The sequence below is a fragment of the Moschus berezovskii genome, chromosome 18, assembly GCF_049115385.1.
Source record: "Moschus berezovskii isolate FMDL1 chromosome 18, NW_MosBer_1.0, whole genome shotgun sequence".
Lineage (NCBI taxonomy): Eukaryota > Metazoa > Chordata > Mammalia > Artiodactyla > Moschidae > Moschus > Moschus berezovskii.
Window position 1 is genome coordinate 59,377,851 of NC_142477.1, and position 21,184 is coordinate 59,399,034.

Here is a 21,184-nt window from a genome sequence, read left to right on the forward strand (position 1 = left end):
GAATTAGCTGGTGAAAATACATAATTTGGTGCAAAGTATGGCATAGTGAAAGACTGGGGACAACACAAATGTCTCTCTGTTGATAAGCCATGGTATGCCTGCACAGTGGAGGCTGTCTGCCCGCCACACTCTCTGTATATTGGAAGCAAGTCCTTTCTTGAAGGGGGAGCTGATCAGAGTATCTCCTGAGGACCTGTTAAAGAATTGTTAATGGGAAGTGGCCTCAAGTATCAGAGGTTCTATGTGGATATTAGTTCATAGAGGACCCAGGAGAGCTGTTAGCAAGCTATTGTAATCTAGGCAAGAAATGCTGTTGGCAGTGAAGGTGGAGAGAACTACACAATTCCAGATACATTTTGGAGGATTTGGTAGGATGTGGTAGGTAAGGGGAAACGGGAATGGTTTTAGTAAATGCACACAGTTGTGTAAGGGAGGCTGATGTACCTGCTTCGCTGAAGTGCTGCTTCCCCCCGTGGGGACATCCCAGCAGCCTCTTCCTCCTCCCCAGGTCCTGCCCAGGTTTGCCTTTGATATGTCAGAAAGGCTACTCCGAGAGTATGGTGTTAACTTCTCCAGGCTGCCTGTTAGCAGCATGCCCCTCTCTGTGTTCTATGTATGTGCTGTGGGGTGTCACCTTGGAGCTTGTCTGTATCTTAACACATGGAGAAGGGGAATACGGCAGAGCTGCCCCGTATCGGGGGAACAGTGCAGTGAGGCAGTGCTCCTGAGCCCAGTTGTATGCGGAGCTCTGTGCGGCCTGCTGAGATCTCCATAGGCAATAGAGAGGAGAGGAAAGAGCACAGTGGAGATGGAAGGTTCCGTCTCCAGTCTAAGCTAACGATGTGACCCTGAGCTGGTCCTCTGGAACCTCACTGGTCTTGGATATATTTAATTTAAAATATCCCTTAGATATCCAAGGGGAGACTTCAGTTAAGACAGTTGATGGTGTGATTTTGGAGCTTGGAGAGTGGTCACACCTGAAAGTGCAAACTTGAGATTCTGCAGTTCTATATGGAAACAGTTACCTGGGGAGAAAGTATAGACAAAGAAGTGGGGCTAGAATTGAGTCCTAAAGCACTTCAGGATTTGGAGGTTTGGCTGAGAAGGTGCTAACAGTTCCATACAAAATATGAGGATATTTTATAGACATCTCAAATTCGGTATGTCTAAGATGGAACTCCACCTTTTCTCTCTTTCCTACCGAGTTAGTGGCATTATCCATCATCCTTCATCAGAAACTTAGGGATTGTCCTGGTCTCCTTCACCTCCACGTACTTGGTGACCAAGACCTTTCTCCTTTTGAATATCTCACCAGTCTGTCCTTTACTGTCCATCTCACTCCCATTGCCTTGGTTCCTGTCCTGATGATTTCTCACTTGTATTTCTGCAGAGGCACCCTACTGATTTCTCTCTTCCAACCTCACCTTCCCTCCAGTTCAGTTTCTACTGTTTCCAGAACCTTTTTTTTAAATGTTAAGTCTCTTGCTATGGTTGGCATATTTTACAAATAAAAATACAGGTAGTTGTGTTGTTGTGCTCAGTCGTGTCCAACTCTTTGCAACCCCATGGACTGTGGCCTGCCAGGCTCCTCTGTCCATGGGATTTCCCAAGCAAGAATACTGGAGTGGGTTGCCATTTCCTTCTGCAGGGGATCTTCCTGATTGAGGGATGGAACCCATGTCTCTTGTGTCTCCTGCATTGACAGGCAGATTCTTTCCCACTGCTCCACCAGGGAAGACCCCCTCCAGGAAATACAGGGCACCTAGTTAAATATAAATTTCAGGCAATAATTATGAGTATGCCCCAGGTAACATTTAGGACATTCTTAGAGTAATTATTATTTGTTTAGCTGAAATTCAAATTAACTGAGCTTTCTCTACTCTCTGTCTGGAAATCCAGTCTTGCTTCAAAAGTCATAATCAGTTCAGTTCAGTTCGGTCGCTCAGTCATGTCCGACTCTTTGCTACCCCATGAATCGCAACACACCAGGCCTCTCTGTCCATCACCAACTCCCGGAGTTCACCCAAACTCGTATGCATCGAGTCAGTGATGCCATCCAGCCATCTCATCTTCTGTCGTCCCCTTCTCCTCCTGCCCCCAATCCCTCCCAGCATCAGGGTCTTTTTCAATGAGTCAACTCTTCGCATAAGGTAGCCAAAGTATTGGAGTTTCAGCCTCAGCATCAGTCCTTCCAGTGAACACCCATGACTGATCTCCTTTAGGATGGACTGGTTGGATCTCCTTGCAGTCCACGGGAAAGTCATAATAGTTCAGAGTAAAATCTAGATGTCCTAATAACACATTATAAATTCAGTGTGTTCTGATCTCTTCGTGCTGTGTAAACTACTTACGGTGTCCTGAATTCACTGTACTGCTTTCTCCTTCATACCTCTGAGCGTGCACTTACCTTTTCCCAGGATGCCCCCTCTTCTCAGTTTTCTGGTTAATTCCAGTTGTTAAGACTCAGCCATTATCGTCTCTAGGAAGTAATTTCTAACCCCCTACCGCATCTTGTGGGTAATAATAGAAACACCAGGTTTTCTTCTGCCATCTGGTAACATTCTTTGCTTGATATTATCACAAAACTTCTCGTATTGCAGATTTAATTAATTTTTTACCTGTCTCTCTTTCCTAGATTGTGAGTTCCTTAGCAACAGGGTAAAAATTGTTTCCTTTAACTCTGTGCCCTTGGTAGATAGTGGGCTCTTAATGTGTGAAGGAACTAATGAATGAGAGCGAAAGAGTAGGAAAGAACCCACAACTCTGCTCTTCCCTGCCTCGACTCCTCCGTAAGTTGCAGCGAGCTGCTTCCTTGGCCTGTCCTCCTCTCTGCCCCCAAGGAAGCTGCGTAAGGTTTTATCCTCTGTATGCCCAGGGCCTTGAAGTGTAGGTGCCCACTATGTATGTACTGAATGAAGAGTGCATGAATGGGTGAGTCTATCTTGCAGGCCTCCAGGTCCTGTTATCCCTTGTATCAGGGGACATTATCCCTGCGTGAGGTCCTGGGGAGGGAAACCCCGGACCATGACATGCTCGAATCTCTAGGGCAGACTGCACAGCGGGAGCTGCAGCTTCCTCTTCTCACTCAGCTCCGCTCCTTCCCTCTCCCAACCTAGGGGAGAAGAAGACCTCTTTTCTCCCTACAGCAGCTGGCATATAACAGCTCAATAAATGTTAGCAATTCACATATGGAGCCTCCAGGGCTCAGCCCCTCTGTCATTTCTCTCCCACTCTCAAAGCCCATGCCTTGAAAGCCATGGGGACCTGACATCGCTTTCTCTTCCAGGGATTGCGGTCTTTACCACTTCTCAAACAAGGAGCAAGGTTTTCTTTGTCTCCCACCAGGGCAGTTCAATTAAAGAGGACTAATATTAAATGGCTCTAATTAATTTTTTATTAATGTTTAACTGCTGAATTCCTTTTCAATTAAATAATTGTGTCTTTATGCTCAAAGGTCTTTTTTTTCATATATATGGAAGTTCATTTGTTTTATTAAGGGAAGTACCGCCTGCAAAACTATTAATGACTTGAGCTCTGTGATTAGTTCATTTTAGTGACATTTTGAGATTTAATAATTAATCTGGCTCAAGTTCAAAGAAAGAAAACTCAATGCCAGAAATTCCTAGCCAGCACAGAATATAAACAAACCTTACAATTTGTTCCCTCAAATAATAAGAACCATTGAGATCAACTTCTTGCAATTAGAAATGTTTTGAGAAAATGAGGGAGGAAAGTTCAAGAAAGCATGTCAAAACAACGAGACTCAGTCTGCATTTTCATTATTGTAATTGATCAAAGTCTGTTTGCAGTAGACTTGGATGTGAATAAATCAAATGTGACTTTGATTTGGCAGAGGCACACGAGTGACTGGCGGGAACACATAGCAGGAGCAGCTTCTGTTAAAGCAGAGCTTGCTTGGTGGTTGTTTCATTCTAATAGATTTCTAAGCAACCCAGCGCTATCGTACTCACCTAAGCTCTGTCATTTATTTACCCTTTTGGCTTCTACTCCCATCCAGCCAAGATTAAATTCATTTTTGATTACTAACCTAACAGGCATTTAGGTACTGAACAAAAAGTAGCTTTGGTAACCTATGTACCTCCCCCAGCTCCCCATTTTTTTCCTCTTCACTCTTTGTGTATTTTAAAAAGGGTGATCTAATAACTTATTATTTCATCCTGGCAGTGCAACTTGTAGAACTAGAAAATGTAGTTGAAACAATTTGGCAAAATTTTCTAACTTAGGCATCCCTAGTGCTTTTGTGAGGTCTGAATTGTTTCTTGGTATGTTGCAAAATTGACACTGTAAAAGATAATATTCATTTTAGAATATTTTGAAACAGTTATAAACCAAATTCCCATTTTATAATGTTGTGTTGATTGTGGGGGTGGAGTGTAGGGCATATATTGGGAGGCTGCTTTCTGGATGAGACCACTTTATAGTAGCCAGATGTCTTTAAGGTTTGAGGACCTGTGTCATACTTCATGCCAAGTCTTCACTTAAATCTAGTTATTAAATCTTTTCGTATTCTTCAAAATGTTTTTTTAAATGGACTCAAAGGTAACATGGGCTTCCCAGGTGGCTCAGTGGGCAAAGAATCCACCTACAATGCAGGAGACTCAGGGAACTTGCGTTCCATCCCTGGATCAGGAAGATCCTCTGGAGGAGGGCATGGCAACCCAGTCCAGTATTCTTGTCTGGAGAATCTTATGGACAGAGGAGCCTGGGGGCTACAGTCCATGGGGTTGCAAAGAGTCAGACAAGACTGATGTGACTGAGCAAGCGAAGGCAATATATTCATACTTTAAAATTTTTAGTATCCATTATGGTAAAAATTATTTATTGGTAAATAGAATTTAAAGTGTGGAAAGAACACAGCTGTCAAAGTCAAATATATTGTGTATGTCATATGATCTAGTGAGAGGTGAAAAATGTATAGATAGGGAAGAATGTGTTTAGTAATTTAAATATTTTAGAAAGTTGATCTGTTTCTAAGGCTAAAATTAGCATTGTAATATCTTTATCTTTTAATGTGTACTCTGAAAGGTATGTATCTACAATCAGTAATTATTTGAGATACATTTATACTAAGCTTTTGCCACAAACATATTGCTAATTTAAAATTTTAAATTAAGACTTTAAAAAAGTTAGGTTCATGTTTTTTGTATGTAGTATAACTGGATCATTATGAAACAACCATGTTTTTGTTGTTCCCATAGAAGGCTGAAAAAAATCCAGTGACATGGGCAATTTCATCATTAGTCATAAGACCGACTCCTAAGCTTTTACTTGCTATCACTGGAAAAGACTCTGATGCTGGGAAAGATTGGGGGTGGGAGGAGAAGGGGACGACGGAGAATGAGATGGCTGGATGGCATCACCGACTCTGTGGACATGAGTTTGAGTGTACTCCGGGAGTTGGTGATGGACAGGGAGGCCTGGCGTGCTGTGATTCATGGGGTCGCGGAGAGTCGGACACGACTGAGCGACTGAACTGAACTGAACTGAAACTTTCTAACAGTGAAACTGCCGAATTTACTTTAAACTGTATTTAGATTTTTTTAATCTTGGGATTTCTTTTGTACTTAAGTTTGAACATAGTTATATGTGATATACTTGAAATTCACAAGTACTTGAAACCAAATGGAGACCATTTATAAATACCAAACTCCAGAGGAGTGTGAAGGCAGGATCTTAAAGAAAAAATGGGTTATGTTGTATGTAACTGTGTTCTGTCTGCCTTTTTTCCTAGCTTAGCTGGATTCATAGCGATTTAAAAATAAACATTAGAATTTCCTAATCAAGGACTGACCATTAGCTCTATATTCCATTTCCAGTTCTATTTGTATAAAAATTACAAAATAATTTTGAAGTCCATTACAGAATTTTATCTTTAAATGAATATCACACCATCATATATATGTATATAGAGTGTGTTACTGAAATACTTCTTGACAGAAGAATTTTCCATTGACTAGGCTGAGACTCTAAAGAGAGAAATCAGGTTAGGGGATTGAGTTCCTGAATTATATCAGGAAAACAGTTTTTCATTTTTATTTATACATCCATGTGGCACATACAAATAGGCAGACTAAATTAAAAAACACTAGTGACACTTTACATATCTTCAGTTATTAATAACGGGTCATTTGTATTTATCTTTCTCTTGTTCAAAAGGTATATGTGTAATAGTAAATATTCCTAAATGCTGTTATATGTATGCTTAGATCAGTGTCCAAACACTCAGTTCCATTTAATAATTTAGACTCGGAATTGTTCACTCCTGTACCTCTTGTCCCAGTGTGGCCCCAGACGTGCGGAATGACATGGACACCTGGGACAGAAAAATCTTAGGGTAACCATCTTAACTCACTCAGCTCTCAGCCGCTTTCTTTTTCCAGTTGTTGTTCAGTCTCTAGGTCATGCCCTACTCTTTGGAACCCCATGGACTGTAGCGCACCAGGCTCCTTTGTCTTCTACTGTCTCCCAGAGTCAGATTCATATCCATTCAGTCAGTGTGCTATCTAGCCATTTCATCCTTTGCCACCCCCTTCTCCTTTGGTCTTCAGTCTTTCTCAGCATCAGGGTCTTTTCCAGTGAGTTGGCTCTTTGCATGAAGTGGCCAAAGTAGTGGAGCTTCAGCTTCAACTTCAGCATCAGTCCTTCCAGTGAATATTCACTGGATTGATTTCCTTTAAGATTGACAGGTTTGATCTCCTTGCTGTCCAAAGGACTGGCAAGAACCTTCTCCAGCACCACAATTCAAAAGCTTAATTCTTCAGCACTCAGCCTTATTTATGGTCCAACTCTGACATCCATACATCATGCTAGTGCTCAGTAATTTCAGTCATGTCTGACTCTTTGTGACCCTGTGGACTGTAGCCCACCAAGCTCCTTTGTCTGTGGGGTACTCCAGGCAAGAATACTGGAGTGGGTTGCCGTGCCCTCCTCTAGGGTATCTTTCCAACCCAGGGATCAAAACCAGATCTCCTGCATTGCAGGTGGATTCTTTACCAGCTGAGTTACCAGGGAAGCCCAGAAAGGTTTCCCTGACCAGGAATCAAACCCAGGCCGTGAGAGAGCTGAATCCTAACCTCTAGACCACCAGGGAGTGTCACGTCTGTACATATCTACTGGAAAAAGCATGGCTTTGACTAGATGGGCTTTTGTCGGCAAAGTGATGTCTCTGCTTTTTAATATGTTGTCTAGGTTTATCATAACTTTCCTTCCAAGGAGCAAGCATCTTTTAATTTCATGGCTGAAGTCATCATCTGCAGTGAATTTGGAGTCCAAGAAAAGAAAATCTGTCCCTGCTTCCACTTCTCCCCCTGCTTCCACTTCTCCCCCTGCTATTTGCCATACACTTATTAAGTAATCTAAGTTTTGCTCCAGTCAAGCTGAGGTGTTCACAAGAGAGCACTGACAGATCGCTCTTTCCCTTCTCTCTGATAACTAGAGTATGGTTCCAGGGCTCAAGTTTACATTGCTTCAGTTTCCTTTCTCTCTCCCAAGACATCATCTTTGAGATCTTAGTTCTGTTCCATCAGTTGTTTTCCCTCTTTTTTATAGTCCAAGTAGCCTGTTCTGTTCAGTAATATCTCCAATGGCTATAACTGTATATTTGAGCCTATTTCTTCACCATCTTGGAAAAGTCACATGTACTAGATTTTCACATACGGGACTATATGATTGGAATGGGATTATATATTAATAATTCCTAATGTCTTTGAGTCAACATGTCTGAAAATTGCATTTTCAACCTTCGTTTTTGTGTGTATTTTGTTCACTAAAGGAAAAAACAACTTTAAAAACTCTTGTCATTGCTGTTGTTCAGTCGCTCAGTTGTCTGACTCTTGTGACCCCATGGACTGCAGCACACCAGGCTTCCCTGTCCTTCACCATCTCCCGGAGATGGCTCTCTTTTGTCATTACCACACCTGTTAATATGCAACATTCAGGAGAGCAATAGTACATCTACTAAAAAGGCTTATCTTAAGCAGCTACTGCTGCTAAGTCACTTCAGTCGTGTCCGACTCTGTGCGACCCCATAGAGGGCAGCCCACCAGTCTCCACCGTTCCTGGGATTCTCCAGGCAAGAACACTGGAGTGGGTTGCCATTTCCTTCTCCAATGCATGAAAGTGAAAAGTGAAAGTGAAGTTGCTCAGTCATGTCCGACTCTTTGCGACCCCATGGACTGCAGCCTACCAAGCTCCTCCATCCATGGGATTTTCCAGGCAAGAGTACTTATCTTAAGCAGGGCTCTTAGCAAAAGGGATAACAAGAGGATGAGATAGTTGGGTGGCATCACCGACTCAATGGACATGAGTTTGAGTAGCCTCTGGGAGTTGGTGATGGACCAGGAAGCCTGGAATGCTATAGTCCATGGGGTTGCAAAGAGTCGACACGACTGAGCGACTGGACTGAACTGAACTGAACTTAGCAAAGAAGTAGCCTTGGGGTCGCAAAAAGTCGGACACGGCTGAGCGACTTCACTTTCACTTTTCACTTTCATGCATTGGAGAAGGAAATGGCAACCCACTCCAGTGTTCTTGCCTGGAGAATCCCAGGGACGGGGGAGCCTGGTGGGCTGCCCTCTATGGGGTCGCACAGAGTCGGACACGACAGAAGCAACTTAGCAGCAGCAGCAGCAGCATTGAAAAGGACTTGAGCTGCATCATTTTAGGGCCTTAAGTTCTTATCACCAAATTAATAAGTAGTACACAATAAGGGCTTCTCTGGTGCTCAGCAGTAAAGAATCCACTTGCCAGTGTAGGAGATGCATGTTCGATCCCTGGGTCAGGAAGATCCCCAGGAAAAGGAAATGGCTACCCAGTTCAGTATTCTTGCCCAGAAAATCCCATGGACAGAGGAGGCTGGTGGACTACAGTCCATAGGGTTGCAAAGAGTTGGACACAACTTAGCGACTAAACAATACCACCAACATAATAAGTAACCGTTAACTTGTCTACACTACAAAAACAAGGTTAAGCTAAATTGTTAAGGGCATACAAAGCTTTTTTTTTTTAATCTCCTTTTCAATGTAATCCTTCACAAACAATGGTGATTTATAATTTGACTAAAGAAATACAGAAATTCAAACATTTAACATGATACTTTTCACAAATGAGTTTGTCTGTTTTTCCAATATCAAGTCTCTACTGTAAACAACTCAAGCCTAAGCTAATTTGCTCCAGCTAAACACCCCCTGGTGCCTGTTGAAATGAGATTGTCACAGAACAATGGTCATTCATGAACAACATATTTGGGAAAAGTTCTGAAATACCAGATTTTGGTACAGCTTGTGCTTTCTCTGTTGTCAGTGTGTGGTTTTTTGTTTTTTTCCTCTTCTTCCCTGAGATTGGTTGAGAATGATATCCTTCAGTCCTTCACTCCAGGGGACTCTTTGATGTGACCTTCTCAGAAACAAGTTGACCTCATTCATGACTTGCTGTTTCTCCACCCCACCAGAGTCAGCTTCAGTGGAGAAGGGCCTTTGTCCTTCCAGGACAATGGAAGTTTTGCAAGACATGGAAGGTTTGGTGGGCCAAAGCTGTTTGTCAGGTGGGAGTAGGGAGGCAATGAGGCACCATCTGTCTCCCAGGTAGTGCTGTTAATTTGAGTGCTGCATATGCTCCCAGCAGTCCTCTTTCATTTCAAACTATACTTCTCCTCTATTCAGTGATAACTGACATTTTCTCAAAGCTTGAAAAGTCCTTCTGGTGGGGATACAATGATGATAACCCTCAAAATCTATAGCAGTAGTTTCAATGCACAATGTGATGATGCTACTCGTGGGCTCAAGTAGCTGGGAGTGGATTGACTTAAAGTTCCAGGGCACTGAGTACCTAGCAGAGTGTCCCAAAGTCTAGCATTTTTCCCTGCAATGAAGTCCTTCATTCTGATATTTCTGGCACTATTCATTCCTTTATGTAGATTCAGGTTTCCATGTTGTATCATTTTTCAACCTAAAGTACTTCCTTTAATGTTCTTATAATAGAGGTTTGATTGTGACAAAAACACTCCCCCCACTCCGCTTTCTTTTGGTCTGAAAATATCATCATGCCTTCATTTTTAAAAGCTATTTCCACTGAATATAGGTTTCTAAATGGACAGTTTTTGTTTTCTTTCAGTATATTAAAGTCATTTCATTGTTCTATATGCCTTGTATTGTTTTTGATGAGAACTCAATATTATTTATCTTTGTCTCATAAATGTCCTTTTGTAGATTTTAAAATATTTTCTCTTTATCATTAGTTTTTTGGAATTTGATTTGATAAGCTTTGGTTTTATAATTTTCCTACTTGGAGTGTTTTTTAGTGTCTTGGATATGTAGATATATATGTTTATTTACTTGATATATTTTTAGTCATTATTTTGTTTCTCCTCTCTTCTCGTTCTGGGATTTCAGTTACACGTATGTGAGACTGCTTAATATTGCCCCAGAGCTCACTGAGGCTCTGGTTCAGTTTTTAACCTTTTTTCTCTCCTTTGCTTCAGTTTGTATAGTTTCCATTGTTTTCAGATTCATTGTTTTTCTGCAGTGTTTCATCTGCTGTTAACCATACCCACTACATTTTATATTTTTGTATTATTTTTCATCTCTAGTAAGTTCTATTTGGTTCTTTTTAAATGTTTCTAGTTTTTTTTTTATGTTGCATTTTCTTTTACATCTTTGAACATATTTATAGTAGCTATGATAAAGTCCTTATCTATTAATTTCATCATTTCTATCATGCTTCTGTTAACTAGTTTTTTATTACACTTTCCTTCTTTGTGACTGGATGATAAACATTGAAACAGTACATTATTTACTGTCTGGGTTTTTTATCGTCCGTTTAAAAATGTTGAGGTTTTGTTTTTTGGTTGGTTTGTTTTGGAGTATATTAATTTACATGTGAATCAGCCCAGGCTTTTAGAGGCTTTATTTTGAAGTTTTGTTCAGGTGGATCTAGAGAAGTACTGTTCAATAGGAGTTTCTGCAGTGATGGAAATGTTTTATATCTGTACTTTCCAAGATGGTAGCCACCAGTCACATTTGATTAGTAAACTCTTGAAATGTGTCTAGTACATTTAAAGAACTAAATTTTACATTTTATTTTAATTAATTTAAATTCTACTGTATTGGACAGTGCAAGTTTAGCGTTATCTCTACTTGTGTGCTAATTTATCTTTACTCCTATGCAGATGTCTCCTAGTCTCATGCAAGCTGCCCAGCTGTTCAGTTTACAGTTCCTCAGTAGTTATTCTTTAGCCAGAAATTGACCTTCGTGACCCTGTAGAGTCTCATCCACATGCAGATTAATACTCAGCTGAATACTCAGGGTACTCCTATGCAGGTTTCTAGAACTCTGTGTGTGTGTGTTCTGATGCTCTGCCCCACAGATTCCAGCTTCCTCAGACTCCCTAACCAACTATCTCTCTCTCTTTACCTCGCGATATCACCAACCCCTGCTCGGGTTCCCTGTTCCTGTGCAGCAGCCTATAATATGCCTCCAGGCTGAAAGCTGAGGTGAAACAGGGGTCATCTCATTTGTTTCCCTTCTTTCAAGGATCACAGTAAGGCAGCGGCTGCTGTTTAGTATTTGAAGAGTTTAGTGTTTTTGTCCAGTTTTCTAGTTGTTTATTGGCTTCCTTTGTGGCTCAGCTGGTAAAGAATCCACCTGCAATACGGGAGTCCTGCGTTCAATCCCTCGGTTGGGAAGATCCCCTGAAGAGAAAGGCTACCAACTCCAGTATTCTGGCCTGGAGAATTCCATGGACCCCACCCACAGTCAGTGGGGTCACAGAGAGTCGGACACAACTGAGCAACTTTCACTCACTCACTAGTTGTTTGTGGCAGAGGAACTAGTCTGGCACCAGTTATTCGATCTTGTGTTTTCAAGTCAGTAGGCTGTGTCTACTAACACCTTAGTTCTCAATCCAGTGGTAATGGTTGATGTGTTTATTGGAGACTGTAGCACATTAAATTGGAGATTTTTTTTTTAATCCTGGCAAAATTATTAATTTTGTTCATTCTTCATAAAATTAGCAATTAATGTAGGAAATGTTTACAAAATGTTTACAACAAATAGTTTCTCAATGTATGTCACAAATTAGTGGCTTAAATTGTTAAGTACTTAGAGGTATAAGTGTTGAGACTTTACTTCTACCCTGAGGCAAGACAGAAGGACAGGTATAAGTTTGGTGTGTTTATTTTGAATGGAACAGAGTAAACAATCACGATTTAAAAATCCACTCATACCCTCTTCTGTTGTCCTATTAAGTGCCCAGTAGTACTCAGTTATCTCCCAGTCTTTACAATAGCCTACCGAAGAAGACACTATTGTAATCCCCAATTGACACATGAGGAAACTGAGACAGAGAGGCGGAGCAGCAGTAGATGGCAGAACTGAGATTTGTATGCAATTAGTCTTGCTTCTGGAAAAGGAAACGGCAGCCCACTCGTGTTCTTGCCTGGAGAATCCCAGGGACGGCGGAGCCTGGTGGGCTGCCGTCTATGGGGTCGCACAGAGTCAGACACGACTGAAGTGACATAGCAGCAACAGCAGCAGTCTTGCTTCAGAGCCCATGTTTTTAGCTGCAGATTTTCAGAAGATCAAACAATGTGAATAGTATCCATATGAGTATTTGAGATATAAATGTTTATACATACATGGTCACTGTATTCCCATATTCAGATAAAGAAACTGCACCTGAAAAAATTAGGTGACTTTCTTTGTGTCACAGATAGTAAAACGTAGATTTGGGATTTAAACTGTGTGTGCTTGGGTAAAAGTACTGTCTATGTGAATAGTCATCAGAGTGCTGTTTTTAAATGAAAAAGTGAAATATTGGGAAAAAATTGAGGTAGTCATTAAGTAAGTCATGGTGTAATGCATGTGATAAAATACCATACAACTGTGTTTTTTTTTTTAATGTTCAGTTCAGTTGAGTTGCTCAGTCATGTCTGACTCTTTATGAACCCATGAATCACAGCACGCCAGGCCTCCCTGTCCATCACCATCTCCCAGAGTTCACTCAAACTCATGTCCATCGAGTCGGTGATGCCATCCAGCCATCTCATCGCCTGTCCCTTTCTCCTCCTTCCCCCAATCCCTTCCAGCATCAGAGTCTTTACCAGTGAGTCAACTCTTCACATGAGGTGGCCAAAGTATTGGAGTTTCAGCTTTAGCATCAATCCTTCCAATGAACACCCAGGACTGATTCTTTTAGGATGGACTGGTTGGATCTCCTTGCAGCCCAAGGGACTCTCAAGAGTCTTCTCCAGCACCACAGTTCAAAAGCATAAATTCTTCGGCGCTCAGCTTTCTTCACAGTCCAACTCTCACATCCATACATGACCATGGGAAAAAGCATAGCCTTGACTAGACGGACCTTTGTTGGCAAAGTAATGTCTCTGCTTTTTAATATACTATCTAGGTTGGTCATAACTTTCCTTCCAAGGAGGAAGCGTCTTTTAATTTCATGGCTACAATCACCATCTGCAGTGATTTTGGAGCCCAAAAAATAAAGTCTGACACTGTTTCCACTGTTTCCCCATCGATTTCCCTTGAAGTGATGAGACCAGATGCCATGATCTTAGTTTTCTGAATGTTGAGCTTCAAGCCAACTTTTTCACTCTCCTCTTTTACATTCATCAAGAGGCTTTTGAGTTCCTCTTCACTTTCTGCCATAAGGGTGGTGTCATCTGCATATCTGAGGTGATTGATATTTCTCCCAGCAATCTTGATTCCAGCTTGTGCTTCTTCCAGCCCAGCGTTCCTCATGATGTACTCTGCACATAAGTTAAATAAACAGGGTGACAATATACAACCTTGACGTACTCCTTTTCCTATTTGGAACCAGTCTGTTGTTCCATGTCCAGTTCTGACTGTTGCTTCCTGACCTGCATACAGGTTTCTCAAGAGGTGGGTCAGGTGGTCTGGGATTCCCATCTCTTTCAGAATTTTCCACAGTTTATTGTGATCCACACAGTCAAAGGCTTTGGCATAGTCAATGAAGCAGAAATAGATGTTTTTCTGGAACTCTCTTGCTTTCTCCATGATCCAGCGGATGTTGGCAATTTGATCTCTGGTGCCTCTGCCTTTTCTAAAACCTGCTTGAACATCTGGAAGTTCACGGTTCACATACTGCTGAAGCCTGGCTTGGAGAATTTTGAGCATGACTTTACTAGCGTGTGAGATGAGTGCAATTGTGTGGTAGTGTGAGCATTCTTTGGCATTGCATTTCTCTGGGATTGGATGAAAACTAACCTTTTCCAGTCCTGTGGCCACTGCTGAGTTTTCCAAATTTGCTAGCATATTGAGTGCAGCACTTTCACAGCATCATCTTTCAGGATTTGAAGTAGTTCAACTGGAATTCCATCACCTCCACTAGCTTAGTTCGTAGTGATGCTTTCTTAGGTCCACTTGACTTCACATTCCAGGATGTCTGGCTCTAGGTAATTGATCACACCATCGTGATTATCTTGGTTGTGAAGATCTTTTTAGTACAGTTCTTTTGTATATTCTTGCCACCTCTTCTTAATAAAGGTGGTGGTGGTTTAGTCACTAAGTTGTGTCTGACTCTTGCGACCCAGTGGACACAATGGACCCAAGGTCCACCAGGCTCCTCTGTCCATGGGGTTTCCCAGGCAAGAATTTTGGAGTGGATTGCCATTTCCTTCTCCAGGGGATCTTCCCGACCCAGGGATCAAGCTCACCTCTCCTGCATTGCAGGCAATCTCCTGCATCGCAAGCAGATTCCTTACTGCTGAGCCACCAGGGAAGCCCATGTTAAAGGATAAATATTTGTTTTAAACATATAAACATTTATGTAAGACCTACTTACCCTTGGTTTATTCCTAAAATGCTGAAATAACCAATGTTTTTGTTGATAAACATATTGAGACTTAAGGTGACTTTGTTCCAAAGAAATAATTTAAGGGGAAATACTTTGTTTTGTAGTAATTTCTGCTGTAAAATAGGCTTTGTTTAAAAATTACTTCTGTTTATCTTTTAGTCTACAAATTCCTATTTTTTCTACCTAACTACTTTCATTTTATCTACTCCAAATATTTACAAAACGAGATTTCCCTTCATATGTGATTTATGTTCAGTTTAATCCTTCTGGAAGTTTTCAGCAGGGGTCTGGTAACCATTAGTTTTTAAAAAAAAAAAAGATAAAAAATTATTTTCTGGGGAAAAACTATGGTTTCCATGTTTTTAACTTTAAAGTCTTGAATCTTCATGTTAAAATAATTAACATATACAGATTGGCTTTTTATTTGCCTCAGTAGGTGCTATAAGAAACTACTTGGCAGAGTATGGTGAGTAAAGAGGCAGCAAAAAAGTGAAGGCAGAAAAAAAGAACAGTCCTCTGCCCTTGTTTCTTTTTATGCAGAAGGCATGGGCTTGCACCAGCTGTAAGACTACAGCAGTCGAGCTGAAATCCATAAAGGTGTTGTGACTGTCCCTCTTACACCAAAGCAAAGCAAGCTGCATACCAGCTTCTCAGTAGGTTTTGCTACCTGTGGTGGCTACTAGTGCAAATTTCGCGCAATCCTGATCCTCTCATTCTGCCCAGGAGAAAGAGCTTTCATACTGACACATCACTTCATAGAGGGTCTTGCAGAGTCTGGAGATGAAGTGGAGATGGCCTCAGACTGAAAAAGGAGTTCCATCTACTTCCATTATTTCCAGTATCATATTGAGGGACTTCCTTTGTGACAAGTGGTCACCTGGCTTGAGAATTCTACAGGATATATATATGAAAGGAAAAGCCTAGCTATTCTCACTCTCAGTCATAGCAGCTATCTCTAAACTCATAGTTACTATGGTTGTTAAATTACTCATACATGATCTATGTTATGGAAATTACAGGAATATTTATAAATATTCTTTCCCTCACATGTTTGCTTCGGGGGAGAAGTTTCATTAGCCGAATCCTTCTTGTGTCTAGAAGCTTTAGTTTAGTTATAGTTATAGTTATAACCTCCCTAAATCTTTTTCTAGAAGTAGAGAACATTGTTTTAAATGTGATTTTAAATATCAGTGTTTACCTTGTTGAAGAACTATTTTTGCTTGAAATTCATGTTAGAAACAGAAAGATTTCATCATGCTTTTAAATATCCAGATGTGTAATTTTTTAAAATCTTGATATTAAAAAATAACTTGAGAGAACTTGTTTTTGACAATGTTGTCAGATATTAATTACGTTAACATATTATAAATAACATACATATTCTTCAAGAAATATTCAGGGCTTCACTGGTGACTCAAACAGTAAAGAGTCTGCCTACAATGTGGGAGACCTGGGTTCGATCCCTGGGTCAGGAAGATTCCCCTGGAGAAGGAAATGGCAGCCCACTCCAGTATTCTTGCCTGGAAAATTCCATGGATGGAGGAGCCTAGCGGGTTTCAGTCCATGGGGTCACAAAGAATCGGACACGATTAAACAACTAACATACACATTTTAAATAACATACATATTCTTCAAGAAATATCAGATGTTTTTGTGATCTTCTTAAAGAAAAATCAGAAAATACAGATAAGCAAAAATTACTGTTGTTTTTTTTTTTTACTATTTCATCTGTTTTTAAGATGCTTATTTTTTTCAAATTTTAACATCTCTGAAATCAGAATGTGAAGTTTAATTGCCTTTTTTAGTGGTACGTATCAGTGATGCATCTTAAATTTGATGGTCTTATTTTCAGTAAAATACAGTTATAGATTCATTGTTGTTTGGGGGTATGTGCTGTGTGCTCAGTCGTGTCCAACTCTTTGCAGTCCCACGACCATAGCCCACCAAGCTCCCCTCTCCATGAGATTCTCCAGGCAAGAATTCTGGAGTGGGTTGCCATTTCTTTCTCCAGTTTGGGGGTATGCTGCTGCTGCTAAATCACTTCAGTCGTGTCCGACTCTGTGTGACCCCATAGACGGAAGCCCACCAGGCTCCCCCGTCCCTGGGATTCTCCAGGCAAGAACACTGGAGTGGGTTGCCATTTCCTTCTCCAATGTGTGAAAGTGAAAAGTGAAAGTGAAGTCACAGTCGTGTCCGACCCATAGCGACCCCACAGACTGCAGCCCACCAGGCTCCTCCATCCATGGGATTTTCTAGGCAAGAGTACTGGAGTGGCTTGTCATTGCCTTCTCCTTACAAATAGAACAGCAAATCTGAGTGATAGACCTGCATCGCACAAATTGCTTGCACTGACTGGAGGAAGCATTTCCAGTAGCAGAGCGTCTTTGTGCAACTGGTGTCGAAGGCATGCTGAACTCTGTGTCTGTCCTCCACTGCCATACCACTCTGGTGGATAGAGGAAAATTGATGGGTCTTGATCCTGGCACGCATTAAGTCCCACAGAGAAAAGACTGGCAGGAGCACCTCTCTCAGGCTTTCTCACCATCACTTCATCTCCAGTAGAAGTTCACATCAATGATTAGTCTCTGAGGCAGTAAATAGCTATTATATTTGGAAAATCTTTTGATAAGAGTACCTTTTATGCTCTTGTGTAATATTTCATATCTGTATGTACTAATATTTCATGTTAAGTGGTTTGTTTCACTTCCTGGGAAGTATCTCTATTTCATGTTCCCGCCCTTCTTTTTATTATTGTATACCAGGACATAACTATATAGATACATACAGGGTAACTTTGAAAAAGCTATCTGATTAGCTTTTTCAAAGTTACCCTGTATGTATCTATATATTACTTAAATGCAAAGCAAGTATCATGTCTATATGTACTTTATTTTTTTATGAGCTATTTTATTTTTATAAAACCTGTAGTTTTGGTTTTCTTCTAACTAGAAATTTAATGATTTCTTCCATTTATATATGTATGCAGGAAATAATGAAGAATGAAAAATATAGAGAAGAAATTCAAATGAAAAGCCAAGATTTTTATGAAAAAGAAAAGTTTCTTCAGGAGGAGAACAACAAGGAACTTCCTCTACCAGTTCAAACTCAGATTAAAGGGCATGCCTCTGCTCCATACTTTGGAAAAGACGAACCCTCAGCGACTCCCACCAGCACTGGCAAAACCTTTCAGCCGGGATCCTGGCTGCCACAAGATGACAAGGGCCACAGTCAGTGAATATACTGTGGTAAAATTTTATTTGTATGTATGTAGCTATTTTGACAAATAAAAATAAAAAGTTGCTTTGTGCTTTCCAACTCTACTCTAGTTCTCTTTTCCGTTAAGTTTAAGATCTTGTTTTTACTGTTGTGTGTGAGATTATCAGCCATCAAAACCTAACTTCTTGTAGACTTAAATCCTTCACTTTGTTTATTTAGTCATCATTCTCTGTTTATAAATTTGCTTAGCTTTTTCCTCTTTTATTTGCTTCCATATATCTTGATCGAAATGGTAAATAAATACTGAGCTCAGGAGAAGACTGCTATTTCTATAGATTCTAAAGGACTAATTTCTATAATTCTAAAGGATCTATAGAAATTCTCTGTTTATGAATTTTCTTAGATTTTTCCCTCTTTGGATTGCTCTCATGTATCTAGGTAGAAATGGTAAGGGTAAATTTTGAGCTTAGAAGACTGCTATTTCTATAGATTCTAAAGGACTATAATCTCTATCGATTCTAAAGGATTCTAAAGGACTAATAAAAAACATGAACTTGGATGAGGCATGTGGAAGCCAAGAAAATTTCCTTGATAAATGAAAAAAAAAAAGACTATCTTGATGAGTAGATGGGACAAAAGATAGTTTATGGTGGGATTGAGGTTGGAGTTTTAAAGAAAGGAATTTGGACCAGTAAAGAATCTATCACGATAGTCTGAAAGGACAGTAAACAAAGAAATGGTACAGTAATAGTTAAGTTCTGTAAGATTAAAAATTACTTTGAAGAAATGGAAAATAGAGCAAACTTCTCAGAAAGTGATTCCACTGTTACTTGAGATTACAGTGATTTGTATATTGAAGAAAAGTATAGATACATGATAACATTAAAACAGATTATATACAAAAGTGTTTTAGAAAGGTCATACACTTTCTGAAGTGCACAACCAAGTTTCTCTTGCTAACAGTTCTGTTTTTTTTTTCCATTTATGGTTTTCTTTCTCAAACTTTGAACTTTTTATTTTGTATTGGGGTATAGCTGATTATCAACGTTATGGTAGTTTCAGGTGAACAGCAAAGGGAGTCAGCCATGAAATGTATCCATTTTCTCCCAAACCCCTCTCCCAGTTCTAACATAGTTCTAATAGTTCTAATATAGAGATCCTCAGTGTTTGGCATTGTAACAACTCAATAAACATGGACTGAAGAAAAGACTCAGATCTTAATGCTCTGAATAATATAAGAAAATCCTTGGTTAAGTGTTTAATAATGAATTCCTAAAAACACATAGGTTGAGATTTTTACCTAATGGTAAAATGTTTAATTATTTAAGAAATAAACTACAGAAACATTTATAAAATGTTACACTAAAACAAGTAATCAAATGTAATCACCATAATACTTAAGGAATAACCAAAAAAGCCCTTAGGTAATATTACATTCAAGCAGCCCTGTTACTATCAGGTAAATTATTCTGTCTGTTTACATTATTATAAAGTAGTATTACATTTTACCAAAGTTAGGCAAAAAAGGAACCAGCTCCTAGGCAATATAAAGACATAAAATTTGTTGTGTAATTGACTGTAAAGTAACATGTCCTTGAATCCTTGATTACAGGAAAAATTATAAATTCTAACATGCTAGAATAGAATGCTTCTGCTACCAAATTCCTGCCAGCTTATTAATTGTATTCTGTATACGTCTTTTACAGATGTTTGCATGTAGGTTATTTTGTGTGTGCATGTGTGCTCAGTCACTCAGTCCTGCCCAACTCTGCAACCGTATGGACTGTAGCCCATCAGGCTCCTCTGTCCATGGAATTCTCCTGGCAAGAATACTGGAGTGGGAGTTTATAAGTATCTTAATATATATGACAGAATTTACATTAATTTTAATTTGTATAGTTTTCATTTTAAAATACCTGTTTTACAAAAAAGAAAATCTTAGCCAATAGTTAACAGTAAGAAGATGATACTGGCCCACTCATTAAAGTGTGCACTTTCAAAGTGATTTTGAGAGGTAAGAATAAAGTTTGTAGTAATCCATCCACACTACTTCCCTCTAGACTAACATTTTTAGGATGACTGGTTATACTGTTAGGTGGTATCAGAACAGGGTTCTGAGAACATTTAGTCCTACATAAAAACAAGACTATAAACTTGACCTAAGTAAGACTGCCTTTCTAAATAATCTTGTTTTTATACAAGGCTTCTAGGCCAGCCACATGCACAGCAGAATCAAAGTTTTACATAAAATATTTACTTGTCTACCATTATTTCATATTTTAAATAGTTATATTTGGGGTATTTGCAAGTTTTCTAATGAAAATGTTTTTCATCATCTCTTCCAGCAGACTCCAAACCCATGCAGTTTTAATTTCAGAAGTTAAAATGTTCATTTTATAATAGTATCATATATACCTTAACTACTCTCAGATAAATCCTTCCTGACTTCCTATGCCTCTTCTATACATGCATATAGCATTTTTCTCTCCAAAGCCCTTATTATACAAATTGTTCAAGTATACATGTACTGCTTGTTGGGTTTAACCATATAAGTCTAGCCTGTTAGATATCTGAAGTTAAAAATAAAAAAAAAAAATAAAAGATGGAAGAAATAATTTTCCCCACTGTGTTATCCTTTTTAATTCCTATTTTTACAAACAGATCTGTCATTTATTTACTTTCATCAGCCTTGATTCAATACCATCATATTGATTTTTTTAATGCTATCTATCTCATTAAGCACACTATTTAAAATGTAACCTGAATTCACTTAGACTAGGCTTTCTCAAACTGTTTGTGTTCTTTGAGGAAGGGCAGAAAAGAGGGGAGGAAAGTCTACGATAATCAAGGTAACCTAAAAGACTCCAAGAAATCATGCAGAAATGAATTGCTTTACCCCGTTTCCCAAACTTTTGGTATTTAAACACAGAACCCCTTTTAATATGTTTGAGAAATACAGACTTTGTCCTTACACGTTTATCACAGACATGAAGCAAATCAAAATGGGCCTATATTCAGTTGCAAACATAAAAACAACCATTCCTAAATAGGAATCACACTTCCTTTAACTTAAATCACACTTCCTTTAACTTAAATCCAGGTGAGGTATAAAGTGCCCCCAAGGAT

General features: G+C 39.6%; 1 protein-coding gene across 1 annotated transcript in view; it reads left to right on the forward strand.

Moving 5' to 3' along the window:
* The window catches only part of NDUFAF2 (NADH:ubiquinone oxidoreductase complex assembly factor 2), a 178,865-nt gene extending 157,809 nt beyond the window's left edge, over nucleotides 1-21,056 (forward strand). Inside the window, exon 4 of the mRNA XM_055422015.2 lies at nucleotides 17,829-21,056. Within this exon, the coding sequence (XP_055277990.1) occupies nucleotides 17,829-18,077 (249 nt within the window). The 3' untranslated portion in view covers nucleotides 18,078-21,056. The remainder of the gene's footprint in view (nucleotides 1-17,828) is intronic.
* Nucleotides 21,057-21,184: the final 128 nt, after the last annotated feature.